The sequence below is a fragment of the Pempheris klunzingeri genome, chromosome 21 (assembly GCF_042242105.1).
Source record: "Pempheris klunzingeri isolate RE-2024b chromosome 21, fPemKlu1.hap1, whole genome shotgun sequence".
In the NCBI taxonomy this organism is placed as follows: domain Eukaryota; kingdom Metazoa; phylum Chordata; class Actinopteri; order Acropomatiformes; family Pempheridae; genus Pempheris; species Pempheris klunzingeri.
In genome coordinates this window covers 6,934,841-6,951,870 of record NC_092032.1, presented here as the reverse complement: position 1 = coordinate 6,951,870, position 17,030 = coordinate 6,934,841, and the positions used below count along the sequence as shown (strand labels likewise).

Genomic DNA, 17,030 nt, shown 5'->3' with positions numbered 1-17,030 from the left:
GAGGTTTGCTGAAATGCTATGTGTCATTTGGAACTTAATTTTTAGTGAACCTTCAGCAGTACAATTATTCCGCCACTTAACTTCTGCCTACCTTCAACATTAACCCACTTCAGCGAAACCTCTCTGCCAAGCCTAGAATGCACTTTCAAAATCCTTCAATTGGCCTTCAGACTGCATTCCAATGCAAACTTCTGGAAACTTTCAATCGGGTCTCTGCTTCCTACACAGCACTGAGATTATTCTGGTCAAGGTCACCAATGACTTAGTGCTTGAAGCCAACACTTGCCTGTACTCCATTGCAATTCTTTTTACTCAGCTCAGCCTTCGACATAGCAGACACACTTGTCTTGATCAGCCATCTAAAGAATTCTGCTGGCATCAGTGATTTTACTCTGGATCAGTTCATTTCCTATCTGTTGCTTGGAGATGCCTCTTACTCTTGTGCTTCTGTCTTTTGTGGGGTCCCCCAGGGTTCCATTATTGGTCCTGTCTTATTCGCTATATGCTACCCTTGGGGCAAATCATACATAGACATGACATCAATTTCCATTGCTAAGTGGATGACATCCAATTGTCCAAATCATCACTAGCAGAGTTAACAACCTCTCCTCTAGTCTGGGTGCCTTGTCAAATACTTTTCAAAAAGAGGCCCTCAACTCAGGTGTTATTTTTGACTGTTATTTTTGATGCTCTGGTGACCAAAATAGTGCAGTCCTATGTTGTCCAGCTGAGACAGTTAACCAAGATATGGCCATTCCTCCACAGACTCAGAAAAGGTCATCCATACTTTCATATCCCCGACTTGACTATAGCAATACACTTTATTCTGGTATCAGCAGGAGAAACAGCTAAGGACTGCAGCTGATGCAAAACACTGCTTCAAGGTTTTCTTCATTGGCTACCTGTGAGTTTTGAGATATTACTGCTTGTCTTTAAAGCCTAGAATGGTCAGGCTCCTGCTTATATCTGTGATCTGCGACGACTGATTTAAACACAAGGAGAATGGATTTTATTCATGAATTATTAGGAATTATTAGGAATTTATTTAGAAATGATGGATCTGTAGATTAAAGCATTGCAAGAGGAAATTACTGTATTGGATTTGATTGTTGCATATTCAATATTAAAAATCAAACCTAATCAGAGCATTCCTACATCCATCTGTTATTTTCTCAGGTAAAGGACAACTGAATTAAGTACCTAACCGCGCTCAACAAATCATCAACACAGTTTAATTTTCAAACTTTTATTCACTTAAATTCTCAAGTGTTAAAGCAAGAACAAAACATTTATAATGTCCTTTGGTGGGATTTTATTACACTTTATTAATACTGTATATGTAAACTGATATTCTTTGATGCCAGCACGTTGCCAATACAAAGGAAAATCAACTGCACAACTAAAAGTAATATTAACAAATAAAATAAGTGAAGGAAAGAAATGGAAGTCAAAAGAAAAGAAAAGAAATCCATGAACAACTGCTTCTGCATTTGGATGTCTTAAATAGATACATTAAAGGTTGCCTTTTTTTCAATCACAGTTCGGCAAAGATACAAAAGGACTACATGACTCTTTTTTTGTTTGCTCTGTCGAGAAAAGAACTTGCAAATACACCGATGGTTTTTCTATGCACTTCTTTGTCTTCTCGGGTGAAAACAAGCCTCTGACCATGATCGTAGGGAGCGTGGCGGCGCTAAGAAAAAGAATCAGACAGCCTTATTGGAGTATTCTTTTTGGAGGAGAGGAAAGGGGAGGAGAGGAGAGAGAGAGGTTCTTACACATGTGCATCACTAACATCAGACAAAAGAATCTTTCAACCAACAAGGGTTTACAGAGTAACGTTCACGAAAGCACAGGTCAGTGGCAGCATGGCGAGGGGATCTGGGGTTGGGGGGACTGAAAGGGAGGGAGGATGAACAGCAGGGAGGATGAAATAGAGCTCGAAGGAGAGACAGAAAGCTAGAGAGGGATCGACGTGGGCAAGGTTTTTGTGTCACAAAGTGGCACTCCGGACAGATTTCCTTCTATCCACAATGCACTGACAGCAAAGAATGCTTCCTGTGTTTGCTCCTCTGTTTGTTTTTGTCGCTGTATTGAAGTCTAGCGGTTACGTTTCAGAGGCCGAGTCTTAGCCGTTCAGCGGGGACAGCTTCTTTGAGATTTCTTCGGCGTCAGTCCAGCCAACATTAACTCGCAGAAGCATCCCGGGGGGATCGGCGGCCACTGTCGGCCCGTGCGAGAGCTGATTGGTCGCAGCTGTTGTTGCCGTGGCAATAAGAGAGGAAGTGAACGAGTCTGTCATCTTCAGTTATCCCTTCTCAAACTGGAAGGAGCTCAAGTACCTGGTATGGCTTAGAGGGGGAGGGGGTCTCACTGTTCTTTTACTCTTATTAGGCAAACACTCTGTTACTCTTTTTGTTTTGTTTTTTAATAATATCTGGCATTTTTAGAAGTATATGTTTTTTTTTCCATTTCTATATATTCTTTGAAATTAAATGAAAAGTTTTTGCACTCATTTGTCTGGCACATTCCCTTTATCGTCAGCGCGAGTGTCCATTGAGTCTGGCGGCCGAGAAGCTCAGTACATTACAGTCCAGAAAGCTCATGGTTGTTCTTGTTTAATGGTTGTTGATTATTTGAAAGGGGGAATGGGAAGGTTAAGGTGGAGGCGGTGGGGAGCTTATCGTTCCCACCAGGTCGTGGGTCCCTTCAGAGCGCGGTGGACCAGCAGGAGGCCTCTCTCAGCAGTGCCGAGCCCAGCAGCAGCAGCAGCAGCAGCCTGGGGGAAGATGGGGGCGTCGCGGCGGCCTCGCCCGAATCTGGGCCCCCGCAACCCCCTAGCTCCGACTCGCAGCGGGACTTCTCACACAGCAGGCCCGTGTACGATGAGGGACAGCTGCAGCGGACGTTGTTGACGCACACTCCGCCATTTTGACAGCGCAGGAGCTCGTTGTCACACACCCGGGCTGCAGTGGGAGCAACGGAAACACAGGAGAGAGGAGTGAGACTCAAACATGCAAGAGAGTTTTGGGTGACACTTTAGTTGAAGTGCACTGGGATGCAACTTATTATGTAGTGCTCATTATTAAATGCCAGAAAAGAATCATTTCACAGCATTTAATCTACTCAGTTGTCCTGTTAAGAACAAATCCAAATTCAAAGCTCCCAAAATGTTTTCTTCAAATAAAGTGCTACCACATTTTAGTCCAGATTTGGTTTAGCTGAGCTCTTCCAGGAATAGTTCAACATTTTGGGAAATACTTTCCTCCCACAAGTTAAATAAGAAGATTGATACCACTCTCATACCTGTGAGGTAAATCTGGAGCTGGAGACAGCAGCCAGTTGGCTTAGCTTAACTCTTTTGTTTCATCCGTAAAAATGGTGAATTGCTGTCTTATACACTCATTGCCTGCAGCTTCATATTTATTGTACAGACCTAAGAGTAGTATCAGTATTCTCATCTGACTCTAACCAAGAAGGCAAAAAAACCCAACATTTTCCCCAAAACTATTGCTTTTTTTCATTATGCAATATACTGAATTTGCAAAAAAAAAATTCATAATACATAGAGTGGTAGGTAACACGTAGAATAAACTCTGAAGTGCATACATCATTACTACCTAAGGTAATAGTTAATCAGGTTAGTAATGTTAGTACAAATTTGAAAGCAAAAGCAAAGTTAAAGTTACCGTGCAGAATTTCAAAATTACTACCTTTGGTGCCCCCAGTTGTAGTGTCACAAAATACTTTTATTGTCGGCATAGAATTACACAATTTTATACAATGAAAAGCTCATGCCATCACACTAATTTGAAGGATGGCATAATTACATCAGAAATTTAAACCCATTGGATTTAACTGACTCTTTTATCACAAGTTGTGCCAGGGTGTTTAAGGTGATGACAAACCTTTTATATTTCAAGAATTACACCTTACATATATTGATAACATGCAATTAAACATTAGCATCAGCTTTTGAAGGAGAATGAAAAGAATGATCATTTGCATAAATCGAGATCAAGGTTCCTGTATAGATGCCTGGCAACCAGTTCCTCATTTCGTCTCACTCTCAACTCATTGTTTGTATGTAAACATAATCATTCTATTTGCGAGTACATTTTCCATCATTTCCTTTTCTGTAATAACAAAGTAAACCAAAGCCCCATCCCATTAGCTATGTTGTTGCGCTGAAATCCAGTTTCCTCAAAGCCAGAGAGGCTTTCCCCCAAACAGCACTGACTTTAGACAAACTGAACGTCAGGTGAAAATTGGTGTATATTTAGAGCTGGGACACCGAGGCCACTCTATTCCCAGTGGAGGCAAGCTGTCAAGCAAGCTGGAGGCAAACAAAGCAGCGCCGCACAAACTAATAAACCAACAGAGACAAATAAACAGTGATAAACACAGGGGCCACTTCTGCCCATTCCAGTCCTTTATGGGAGTGGAAAACAATGTGGTGAGCAATATGTGAACTCTATGGGACATAAATATCACAATAACAAATATCAGGCCTCTCTCCTAATACTAAGGATTGGATGCATGCTGTCTCCCAGGAATAGCCAAATAGAGCTTTGATGGGAGGCTTGTTAAGAAACATTGACTCTGTGAATCCTATTTGTGCCACGTCTGTTTTGTTGGAGAAAAGGGAGCTGCTGTTTGGCTCGGTAAGTTTTGCTTCAGGCCACAGCTCACCAATTACCATGCACAACTAGATCCAAATAAGACATCTGAACTCTATCTTTGTCTTTTTCTCCCTCCAACTGACATATCAATTTCATGATCACTCCAACCAATCAGCAGGAGCTAAAGTAATGAATCAATATATAAAACTACAACCACTGCTAGAAAAGGCTCAGGAAAGCCTTTGTTCTCTTGGCTTTCTCCTCATGATGAGGTGGCTAAACTTGGTAATAAAAATGTCTCCTCCAAGACGACAAGGAAGAGCAATCAAGTATATTAATTAAAGAATCATGTTTTCCCCCAAGAGGCCTTGATATGATCACTACACTGGGGAGACTCCTTTAATTTGAGAATGACCTTTTATCTTGTCCGTCTTAACCCTCCTCGCATGAAGAAACGCTAACATGTATTATATCTCTAAGGATATTCAAAGTCATTAGTATTCCTCTGGCACCCTAAATGTATCATAAAAATTCTTGACGTTATGTGCCAGACGTCATTGTGCGCACATTTTCAAAGTAAAACAAACCCAAGGTCAACCGTGTGCAACCGGCCAGAGCATGAGGGACCTGAAAGCTATGCAAGAGACCCAAAATGATGGCAGCTTCCCTCTGCTGCACCTCGAAATAAGGGAGACGTGACACAAAAAGAGCTTTGTGACAACAGCGTGGCAGAATGGCACTAGATTTGCTTTCCATCATACTTAAGATTGCATTTCTTACTTGGAAAACAACGCAGCCCTGACTTGTTTATTAAAGAGCAGCGTTCAGCAATGATAGCGGCCCATATTGTTGGTTAGTGAGCAACTTCGTGGTTATTCATCTCTACTACTTTTAGCAGCAGCTTTGAACAGCTAAATTCACCTATTGCTCTGGAGGAGGCCAACAAACAATTGCATTACCTCAGTGAATATGAATTCAGTTAGGTTGGTTTAGACATGCATTCTGACTAACTGTAGCTATATGAGATGACTGACTGCTAAAAGCTATCTTCAGCAGCATAGATATTCTCCTCAGGTTGCATTTAGAAAGTAGGCAAAATACCGAACGGCAATATACGAATTGGGCAAAATGGCTTATTTCTTTTAGAAAGGGAAAGACAGAGACACATTTCTAATCACATGTGTCATTCAGAAATGAAAACACTGTCATTTTCTACTGATTCCCAGCAGTTTCCAATGCGGACCAGCAGCCATTGCTAGCTTCATGTGCACTATAGTTGCATTTAGATACTGAAAGTGAATTTTCATTTTTAGGTGAACGGCTGTGTTGAAAGTTAATTCTGCTTGATGCTCAACGCTGCATAGCAAATTCACTTGACTTCAAAGGAAAGTTCAGGTAATGGCGGACCCCTGCAGGCAAAGCGCTTCATTGGCTGCCAATTAAGCAATGCTAATGTCCGAAAAAAAAAACCCCAGAAGTATTGATTTTCAAAAAGAACGAGTTAGTTAAAGATATATAGCAGGGTCGTAGATATTAAAGGCATTGTAACGCTGTGAAGGGGAGAGCAAGATCCGAGGGCACATAAAGTAACAGACAATATGGGGCATTATGGGTTATGAAGTGATCGCTGTGCTATTTGATCCAAGTGAAGGCTGTAAAAAACAGGTGTAAGAGTGCTACTCTGATTTGAAAAGAAGAGTGAAGAACTGTGCAAAAAGCCTGCAAACTCAGTTGAGGTAGGATGAATTATTCTGCGAGCCGTGCACCTTCATTTCTCTTCAGTCTCCCACATTAACCATTTCTCTGCATGTAAACAGAGGCAGCGCAGGCACTAAATGACAAGATTTATAGCGTTTGCTTTTGATATGAGTGATAATATTTAGAGAGGGGGCCTGATGAACTAGGTGCGCCTGCCTGGGACTGCGATGTGTTTGGCGAGAGATTTGAGTTTTAATTGCATTCTTCAGTCTGCATGCAGATAGAGTCTTGTCCATGCACATAAATACTGCAGCAGCCGCGATGCAAGAGCAGGTCAAGGCTGGAAAGTTTTCAAGCTATCTGAGTGGTGGAATAACTCAGTATTAGTAGCTCCTTGGGCAGGCGTTATATCAGGTGTTGCCCATTTTAAACTCTTTGTGGAAAACATTTTGTGCAGTCAGAGAACAAATTCGCCTTAAAACAGCTTTGTGTTGTTTTTCTAATTGCTTTAGAAAACTGCCTTTTTAAGCTATTGCCAGAGCAGTGAGGGATTGCTTTCAGCTGCTTAAAACGTCCACAACAATACACAGAGAATCCCATAATAGAGGCAGAGATACTCATTTCTCCACTGTGGCCTCAGTAGACCACAATGCAATGCAGGCAAATTGTCAGTATAGTAGAGTGTAAAACACATGTGCACCATCCTTCTTCCTTCTGACATAGCTATTACTATATTCTCTTTAAATATCTACAGTACAGAAAACTCCTTTCTTTGGGTGTCCCTGAAAGGCATTCTGGAAAACATAGTAAAACTTGCTGACAGAAATAATCTTGATTTCTTTTAGAATCTAATTACAAATGCAATTGTTACTAAAATGCAGATAAAAAGCTGGAGGGTTTTTACATTTCATTTCATTTTCAGATGTTGCAGTAGTACAGCAAGCTATTAAGCCTCACTGTAGGAAGAGTAAAAGTTTGAAGCATGCTGATTTATATGTTTCGAGAACAAATAGTTCACACAGTAATGCTTGTTTGTTTTTGTAATCACTGCGTCATAGCTAATCTGATAAATACAACTACTGATCCATTCTGTGCTCTGTCCCGCTTCCATGTGACTCCCCATCTGTTTGCTTTTGTTTCACTCCTTTTTTTTTCTCTCCTTGTGGTAAACATACAACCACTGCTGTTGTTCTACAGCTCAGAATGTGTATGTGCGTTCATCGTAAAGTGACGTGGGATGTCAGCCATGTCGGGTTCTTCGATGTCTTCGCCACCTTCCTTCAGTGTGGGAACGGATGTGCACGCTGTATTCACACAATGCACGCTGCATTTATTAGTCAAAAACAGTGCATTTTTAACGAACATCCACCTGCAAACGAACTGATAATTAATTTAACGCTTAATTCAAATCATAATGCACCTGTCTTTAAAGCACTTCTATTCACATGTTGCTGACAAACAACGGCCAGTTAGTTAGGTATTGGTATTATTTCATTTTGCTGTCACGCTGCATTGAGATATTTTCAGACGATGCAGAAAACGATCACATTGGACTTTTGATTTTGACATAAATTCACCACTGCTAGATGTTCATTACAAAGTGCTTTAACTCAAATGTCCCTCGTCAACGTCTACAACAGCCCAGTGGACAAAACAGTGCATTGTGGTCTACTGTGGCTCTCTGGTCTCTCTGCCTCTTTTTTCTTCCTCTACTGTTGAACACCAACGACAAATAGCAGCTCCTGCTATTTTTAGATCAATCGTTCACCAATTTTCAACATTATAGATTACGTATCAATTATATGTGAGATATTCAAAATCATAGTCCACCTGAACATTTGAACATATTCACTTTCATATACTCTCTTACAGCTCTTTAACAGTTAGTCAAAACTAGCTCCAGCATTGGATCAATTTCACAAAATAGCTGCTTCATTTAAGTTCTTTTCTGTTAAACAGAGAAATCATCTCATTCGTCTAAAATCATAGGGTTAAATTATTCTAATAAATTTTTCCTGCAAGTGGTCAAGTGGTTCTTTATAGATAGATAGATAGATATACTTTACTACTATACATGAAAAGTCATACAAAAGGCGCTCTCTAGAAGCTACCTCTCTTTGACTGATCACATCCACAGACTTCTGAGTGGATCAGGAAATATTTCAGGCTCTGTCTACACTCTGCTTACACCAACTATCGCCTTACATCCACAGGAAGAACTAGAGGCTTCCACTAGAAATTAATCCCTCAAATTCATGTCACCTTGCAATGTTGAGGCGCCTTATTTAGGACAATTTCTGTCAGCCCGGACAGAGATTAATGTTGAGCTGCAGGACGTAGGCAAATAGATGTCACCGCAGTTAATCGCAGTTTCATATAGTGACAAATGGTTGGTTAACTGCCAATTAGCAGCAATTATTAGCTGGTCTGAGAACTTATTCGCACAAGACAAGAAATAAAGCTCCTAAAAGGCCAAACTACAAGTTCATTAGTCAAAAAATATGGAGCACAAACAATCTTTGCAACGGTGGTTTCGTATCTCAGAGTTCGAATTCTTTCTCTCGCTGTCAAAGAACTAAAATCCTTCATCAAGAGGTGTGTAGTTTATCATTTCTACCTCCTGTAGGTTTGTCACTGAAGTTTGACTTGGAAAAAAAAAAGAAAAGAAAAATTGGTGACATTTAGAAACAAATGACACAGGGTATGCATTGCAAAATGGCTGGGGGGAATATAAACAGTAGACAGTAATAAATGGGCTGGAACTGAAATGACCTGCATTCTCTTTTAGAAAATGTTAGTGTTGGATGACATTGTCCTGTTGTGGACAGGTGGAGGGGGGTGATGGCTACTCAAACAGATCACAGGCAGTCTGTCAAGCAGTCAATATTAACTCAGCTGTTGTTTTGCTGGTGTGCGACATGGCTGGATAACTGAGTTACCGAGCAGCATGCGTCCTGCCGTGCCATTGCTTTCTCTCTATTTGAGCCATACAGGGCACCTGCTGATATGACATTGTTAACGCAGCCGCACCAAGTGTGAATGCAGGTTCAGTTGGTGAATCAAATGGCTTAGTATACTGGGTTGGCTCGTGTTATGGGTTAGGTCTGTGTTTGTCAAGGCAGCCCTGGGTATGCGCAGCACATTCTTCCAGCCAAAGCTCAGGAAATAAAGAAAGAGAGAAGAAATCAGAGAGAGATAGCAGAGAGACACAGAGCTGAGGGGGAGAGCAGTCAGGAGCTGCGTGGGGAGGTTTGTGGTTCTACTTACATTTGCAGCCATCGTCCCACAAATAGCCGGGTAGACACTCCTGACACTTAGGCCCTGTAGTGCCCTCCTTACATATACAAAATCCTGTGCCATTACAGCGATCACTGACTGAGCCAAAGGGATTACAATTACAGTCTGGAAAAACAAGACACACACACACACACAGAGGCTGGAAACAGGGTGGTGCTTTGACTTCCCGGCACACGTCTAGGATTTTCACAGCGCGAGCAACATTCCTCGAGCTCAATTATGAGCTCAACTATTGCAACAAGGCGCTTGATTATTTTCAACTGGTAAAACAAGCGAATAGATTTAAAGACTCATACATAAAAAATGCTACCATTTCAACTGTAATGGAGACAGAATGAGAAAAGAATGTGAAGTTGATTATAGATGCATGAACACTTTCTATTCATTACAGCATATTTGTAATTATTATAACATAATGTTTTATAGGTATACGACGTGCAATGAGCAAATATGCAAAGCGTCATCGGTAGCTTCGATTTAAAATGAACAACGTGGGCTAATCTGCACATGCTCTTCTAAAATCTGATTCACTCGTACAGATAGAGATAGAGTAAGAAGGAAAGAGGAGACAGGGAATGTGATGAGCAGGTAAAACATGGATACTAGCATGAAATAAAGACAAAAAGTGATGGTTAAGGTTTTAGAGGAATGAGAATACAGAGAGAACATTGAAATGGGCATTGTCGTAATATGTTCTTTAATTCTTTCTAGTTTTCAAATGATGTAAATACTTAATGTTATCCGTAGGAATTGTCTTAAAATGCCTCTTTAACAGAAGGGAATGGTTATTAGTCACACTTTTAAATATTCCTCTCTATGAGAAAAAAAACCATCCTAAATAACCCGTCTGGTGTCAGGTGTCCTACGCTTAACTGACCTTCCAGCTTTCCACAGCGACTGGAGCACTCTGCAGTCAAAGACACGCCTAGTTTGACAGTCCCTGACCATCACATTGCACCGTCTGTGGCTGTGCTGTCTGCATGTGGCTGCACCCGAGTGACAACCGTGGGTCAGGCAAGAGGTGAGAGGTGACGGCAAGTGACAAACGGGGGAGTCAGTAAGAAAGAGGCAGGGTGACGGCGAGTTTGGCACGAGGTAACGCCTCGGTGACTCTTAACGCCTTCTGACGGTTTTCAGCTGCTACTCCTGAGGCCATTTCATGTATATGACATATGCACATGCGTGGCACCTCTGACTGGCGGTGTGACTTCACTGTGACATTTCTCTCAGAACTCTTGTTGCTTGTCACACTCCCCCCTCAGGACTCACAAATGCACCTGGCACTGAGTGCTGTGAACACTCCACATGCTAGCTAAAGAATCCAAGAGGGAACCACACTATTGCCTCGGGAGCTATGTGCAATTTTCACCTATTTTTACACAAAAAAAAATCAGGCAGTTCTGCGTATGAATGTCTGCATAAAGGTCATGGACAAAATAACAGAAACACCGGATGAAGATAGCCTTTTTAACTTTGACATCACAACTACAAAGGTGGCACCATCTTCACCAGTCATATCAAATATATGCCACATATACAGATGCACCAAAGTAACAATCAGACAGTGTGTCACTAATTTGATTTAGCTGATTGCTAAATCGTTAAAAAAAAACATATGTTTGCTCACAAATGCAATTATTTTGCAATTACTTAAAAGAAGTGTTTTGAGAAAAATACTCATTAATGATACCACTGTCATGTCGATGCACCAGGAGGCAGTTTAGCATTACTACTGGAAACAGGGGGAGACACCTAGCCCGGCTCTGTCTTATGAAAATCCAGAAGTCTCTCCTGGTTGGGTGACAACAAGGCTCCAGAAAGTGTGCAGCACACAACAACACCATTGTTGAACATTTATTTTTGCATTTAATTTTCTTGTGGGGCAAACAAACAAAACAGACAGAGCCAGGCTAGCTCTTTCACCTGTTTCTGGTCTTTATGCTAAACTAAGCTAACTGGCTGCTGTCTATACTTCATATTTACTATACAGACATGAGAGTGGTATCAAAACTTCTCATCTAACTCTATGCAGGAAATGTCAAACTATTTCTTTATTATGGCGAGGGAAGTCGAGTTGAAGATCGTGACAGAATATCCCAAAAGGAAAACTGCATCGGCAAATTGCATCTGCAAACAGAGGTCAAAAACTCAAAGCTTACCTACAATGAGAAGATACACTGACCAAAGAAAAATAGTCCTATTTTAAATTTGTATAGGGATAAAATATTCAGTTTAAGAGTGTTTCCATTAGTTTGTGCATATAATACATCTACCTGCAAACCAATCATTCAAGCTTTAAATCATTGCTTGGCTCACACTACGATCCTACAAGCTAGGAGCTTGAAGCAATCTGTAATATACTATATCAATAAATGTAACAGCAGCTAGAAACCTACTGTAAAACTGTATCAACCCCAAATCAGTCTGCAGATACTCAAACCATAGCCGATGCGTCTCTAACAAAAGCTACATGACTATTGCTCCATAAAAAAACATGTTCTGATAAAGGAGGTTAATGAGTGATACCATTGTGTGAAAGCAGAAGAAGCAAAAGAGGAAGATGTGGAGATCACTGAAAGACGTGGACGCAGGAGGGTGAACGGACGATGAAGTGGAGGCGGGTGAAGGGTCACACTTTCTCTGGTGACGACTCAAAGACAGGAGATGAGGAGGCGGAGGAAAGTGTTTGTGTGAAAGCAAGGTGGGAGTGAAAGGGGGCCGGGTGGGGGACTAACCTATGCACACATTTTCATCGTCCAGTTCTGCCGAGGCATTGCGGTAGTAGCCCAGCTTGCATAGCTGGCAGTGCTGGCCCCTAGTGTTGTGCTTACAGCTCACGCAAATGACGGTGTTTAGCAGCTCGATGTAGCTGCATCGGTTGGAGTGGCCGAAGCATTCGCAGTCTTGCAAAGAGAGAGTGAAGGGGAGAGAACAGAGAGAGAGAAAGAAAGAAAGAAAAAGAAAGAGAGACAGAGAGAGAGAGAGAGAGAGACGCGGTAGAGATTGTTGGAAATGTTGCTGCGAGTGCTACGGCAGAGGGGTTAGCAACAATTTGAGCGAGGCGCCATGGCATGCGAGGTCAAGAATGGAGACTGCGTTGGGAGGGAGGAGAGGCAGATGTTGAGGAAGGGATGGGAGGGAGGGTAACTCATGATTAGTCTGGCATGGGCACAGCCAGAGTTAGAAAAAGACATCACATAAAAAAGGCACGGCGTTAGTAAGACTCGAAGAGGTCACATCACTTCAAGCACACCACAACATGAGGCGAGGAAGGCTCTACAATGATGGCACAGAGACACGGTCACTTCGGGAACACCACACAGCGTAAGGCGGGTCAAACCATGAATGAAATGGATCTTTCAGCTCAGGGAATGGTTTTGTGGAGTTTTGAAATTGTTTTGTAACTGATGTCTTGGATGTCATGGTCAGTCCGGTTTGAGGTAACAGGATGAAACTTCCAAAAATTGAGACCCCTTTAATATCACTAACATGGCTAGATAGTTGTTTTTAAAGGCTTATTACAACTCATCTTCAGAAAGCAGTTGGCACAGGGAAAGTATGCGTATAGTGAGTTGCAGCTGGGAGAGAGTGTGTCATTGCCTATGTCATGCTAAATTAGATATATGGAGTTGGAGCCGGACTGAACAACCTCATGCAGCAGTATGTGATACTCACTGGCAGCCCTGGCCTAAGGGGTGCAGGATGGGAGGGGTGCAGCCCCAGCTCAGCTCTCTCCGTGAGGATCAGCCTGCCATGCTGAGTGACCACTGACACCATGTGTCACAGCGCAGACAGATGTGACCCTTAAGCCTCACTGGCAGTCGCTCGGACAGAAAGCCCACTCTGAGATTCGGAATGGGGGTAGCAGGGGGGGGGTGGTGGAGGATGGGGCTTTCGTCCAAGGGATTGTGGTTATTAAGGATCTGTATTGAGGTCAGGTCTCTCTGTCCGGCTGCTAACAACCCGACAAGGCTTGGAAATGAAGGAGCATCAAGTTTAGTCCACTCTACCTTCGCCTAAAGCAGAGAGTCTTGTCAAAGTGTAAGCTAAGATCTCCTACATTAGAGGCCTCACTCTCGCAGACGTACTCTCAGAAGACAAATAATCTCTCCTTTTCAGAAATAGGCTAAGGTCATAAATCATGCACGCATGGGGAATAAAAAGTCTCCAGTCTCGGAAACATGTTCCCCAAAATAGTTGTAGTCTCAAGCACCCACTTTATTTGCTCTGAAAAAGATATGATTCCAAGGGACTTTTATAGTGTTTAGAAACAATTCCATAAACGAACAAATCCTCAATGTGCCCTGGACAGAGGACGCCATCAGTCCAGCACTGAGCTGGAGATACGGACACAGGGTGCTCTGGCATTGGGTTAGTGCTGCTAGGGTGACGGGGCTTTCAGTTAGACAGAAAAATTAGTTCAGACAGTCAGAAGGCTTGGGTGTCATCTGGGGGGCAATGTATGAATTCCAGAGCTCCTACCTCGCTTGCTGTTTGCAACGTGGACAGAAGGGGCAGTGGACAATGCAACTTGAGGAGCTACTAGACAAATTAAAAGAAGAAACAAACAAAAAAAAAAAACATGATATTGCAATTAAACAATAAACATGTAATGTCAGAGAATTACGAATACTGAGCATCATGCTTAATAATAAATGCAACAGTAAAAAAAAAAGAAAGAAACATACGTAATAACGATGAATGATGGCATTGGGAAATAAAAAGTGACATTGCCAAGTGAAGTTGGCTGCATGTAGCAGCATCTGTTACAAACGCCTTAGATGGCTAACAATCCTAATATTATCGTTCCTCTTTTATGCTTCATTTCATTAACAAGTGCTTTGTATAATTCAGAAGCCTCTGTGTATATTTTCCCAGACAGAAACTATCCCCTGACAAACTACTCTCCACCTCAGTGGAGGCCAGCCAGGAATTTTCACCCTATAAATTTGTGCACAGGAGCGTGGTTAAGGAAACTGGCTAGCAGTGAACACATCAATCCCTCAATTCCTTTCCGGTCATAAAACAAACAGTGGGGAAAAAGAAATAATAGGCCCGGCCTCTGCCATTGTACTGGGTGACATAAGCCCCTGACACATACACTGCGTGCGCTTGGCTGCAGTCATGGAAACACAGAGCTGGGTGGATGTGTGCTAGTTGTTTGCGAGGTGGCTGCACATCACATCTGCACGATGGATTAAGCTGAGATGAGCCTAACATCAATCTGCATAAAACCCACCGTGAAACCTCTCCTGCTTTTCTTCCTAAGATGGGACTGAGAATCCCTAGGACACCTAATTAAAATGGAGTGTGAATGCATAAATGTACAGTGCACGCATTGAGTGTTTGAGAAGATAACGCACGGCACTGCAGCGTGTTGCAACACGAGTGCCCCGCGAATACACAAGCCTCCACTGAAGGAGCCTAAAGCCTTTATCATGAGCAAGACAAGCAGACTGAGGATGTTCTTTTTGGTTTGTCAGGAAAACAACCAAGATTTGGAAAGGGGAAGATACTACCCACAAATACTCTTAGCTGCCAAAGAGTCATTATTTGCTGACTATATAAACACCCTGAGGTCAATGAACTTGTGAAAAAAACATAGTTGTTGCATATTCTTAGATGCCTACCTTCTTTTCGGTTAGCGACACCTAGGGATGAGACATTCGGCCGAACTGCGTGCAATTGAGAGAAATCAGGAGTTATTCATGTGCACTTGTGTGATGCACTACAGATAGTCTAGAAGGGGGGGCTACGTGGTGGTGGACACACACAACTGGAGAGACGAACATGTCCAGCATGACTTAGATCAGTAAATCAGGAAACAGCAAATACAAATGGGGCAGGGCTGACATGGACCAACAAAGAGAATGTATCCAAAGACCGATTAAGGACATTGGAGAGACGTTGTATGTAATTTGTTTGACTTCCATGGGCTTGCTGTGTATGTGTATGTTCATGGCAATGGCAATGATGGGTGAAAAACTGAAGAAAAAAAGATAAAAACCCTCTTAAACTTAGTATTTAAATCATGATTTATGCAAGCGAGCCTAAACTATGTATGGCAAATTAAGAAGTTAGGGGGCATTTTGTTTAATTCATCACATCGACTATGTAATCAATATCTAATTACAGTGTATTTCTAGTGGAGGAATAACAATGAATAAATAATGGCAGGTGTTGGGACTTGGAATGACGGACTGCTGTGGGCAGCATAACCTCACAATTACATACAAGTTGGTATTTCCGTGTCAGGGAAATACTTTGTGGTTGGAAATGGAGAAGACTCAAGCAAAGGAAGGAATACGGACAAGTTTCCTCACCGTGCCCCTTCATCTCTTCACTTGATCGTTCTGTCCTTTTCCTATTGACTCCATGAATCATGCAATCTTGGGTAATTAACATAAAATTAATTCATACGAACTATATGGCTGATGCTGTTGCTACGTACATTTCATTGTAGAAATGCTTTTCGCACATGGGATAATCATTTCTTTTCTTGTTTTACTGCATTGGAATTAAATAATACATTAGCTTTGAGCTTGGCATGTCTACACACTGTGGCAATCACTTTCAAACTCCCCCTAACATTAGCAGTCATTGATTTCAAAACAGCGTGAACAAAAGACTATCATGCTGTATCTCCTGTCTCATCCTTTTCTTTCATTTTTTTTTTATCTCCCCAAAAAATGTTTCACAATTGATCCTGCTGGGGGATTCTGGCATCGGTGATGACTGCGACATCTCCAGTGGGTTAAAGTCACTTGAGTCACTTGATGAGAGGCTCTTTGAAAATGACGGATTAACAAATAAAGAGCTTAAGAAAAAAGGCCCACCACATCACCACTGCAGCTCAGGTCTTATATTTTATACATTGTCAAGTGCCTTTTTTTTTTTGTCTGTGTTTCTATCCTTTGTTTCTCTGTAAAGCGTTTAGCGGTGAAGCTCACAAACAGAATTGACTTGTGAGGACACCGACAATTAATCTGTGATGACAACACAAGGTAAGCAGTATCTGAGAAAAAATAAAACACACATGAGCAAACCGCACTGTCCAGATCTATAACGTCTAATTGGTAAAGTAAGTTCATTTTTAATTATTCTGTGTTGGCAATTGATTGGATGTAATACACATCTGGGTTCCATTAATTATTTTGTTATGGGGAATATTCAGGTAAGGCGAGCTAAATGAGTGGTGACGGATTTTAATCAATGCCATACCCATAATGAAATGCAATCTTGCAGAGCCAGAATTGTTTTTTAAAATATTAATTTCGCTTTAATGGTCCGCATTAGGCAATTCTGCCTGGCTTAATAAACTTGAAATAGAATTGAGAAAAGTCAATAAGGAATTCAATTACCTTCAAACAACAACATGAAAAGTGCAGTGCTTTCTTTTTTTTTCTCACAATA

At 41.7% G+C, this 17,030-nt stretch overlaps 1 protein-coding gene across 1 annotated transcript in view; it reads right to left on the bottom strand.

The window, feature by feature from the left end:
• Positions 1–1,371: 1,371 nt before the first annotated feature.
• ntng1a (netrin g1a) overlaps positions 1,372–17,030 on the bottom strand; it is a 93,697-nt gene continuing 78,038 nt past the window's right edge. Inside the window, exons 5-9 of the mRNA XM_070853188.1 lie at positions 15,248–15,292; positions 14,100–14,159; positions 12,353–12,520; positions 9,588–9,722; positions 1,372–2,966 (exon numbers count right to left, since the gene is read on the bottom strand). Of these exons, the coding sequence (XP_070709289.1) occupies positions 2,710–2,966; positions 9,588–9,722; positions 12,353–12,520; positions 14,100–14,159; positions 15,248–15,292 (665 nt within the window). The 3' untranslated portion in view covers positions 1,372–2,709. The remainder of the gene's footprint in view (positions 2,967–9,587; positions 9,723–12,352; positions 12,521–14,099; positions 14,160–15,247; positions 15,293–17,030) is intronic.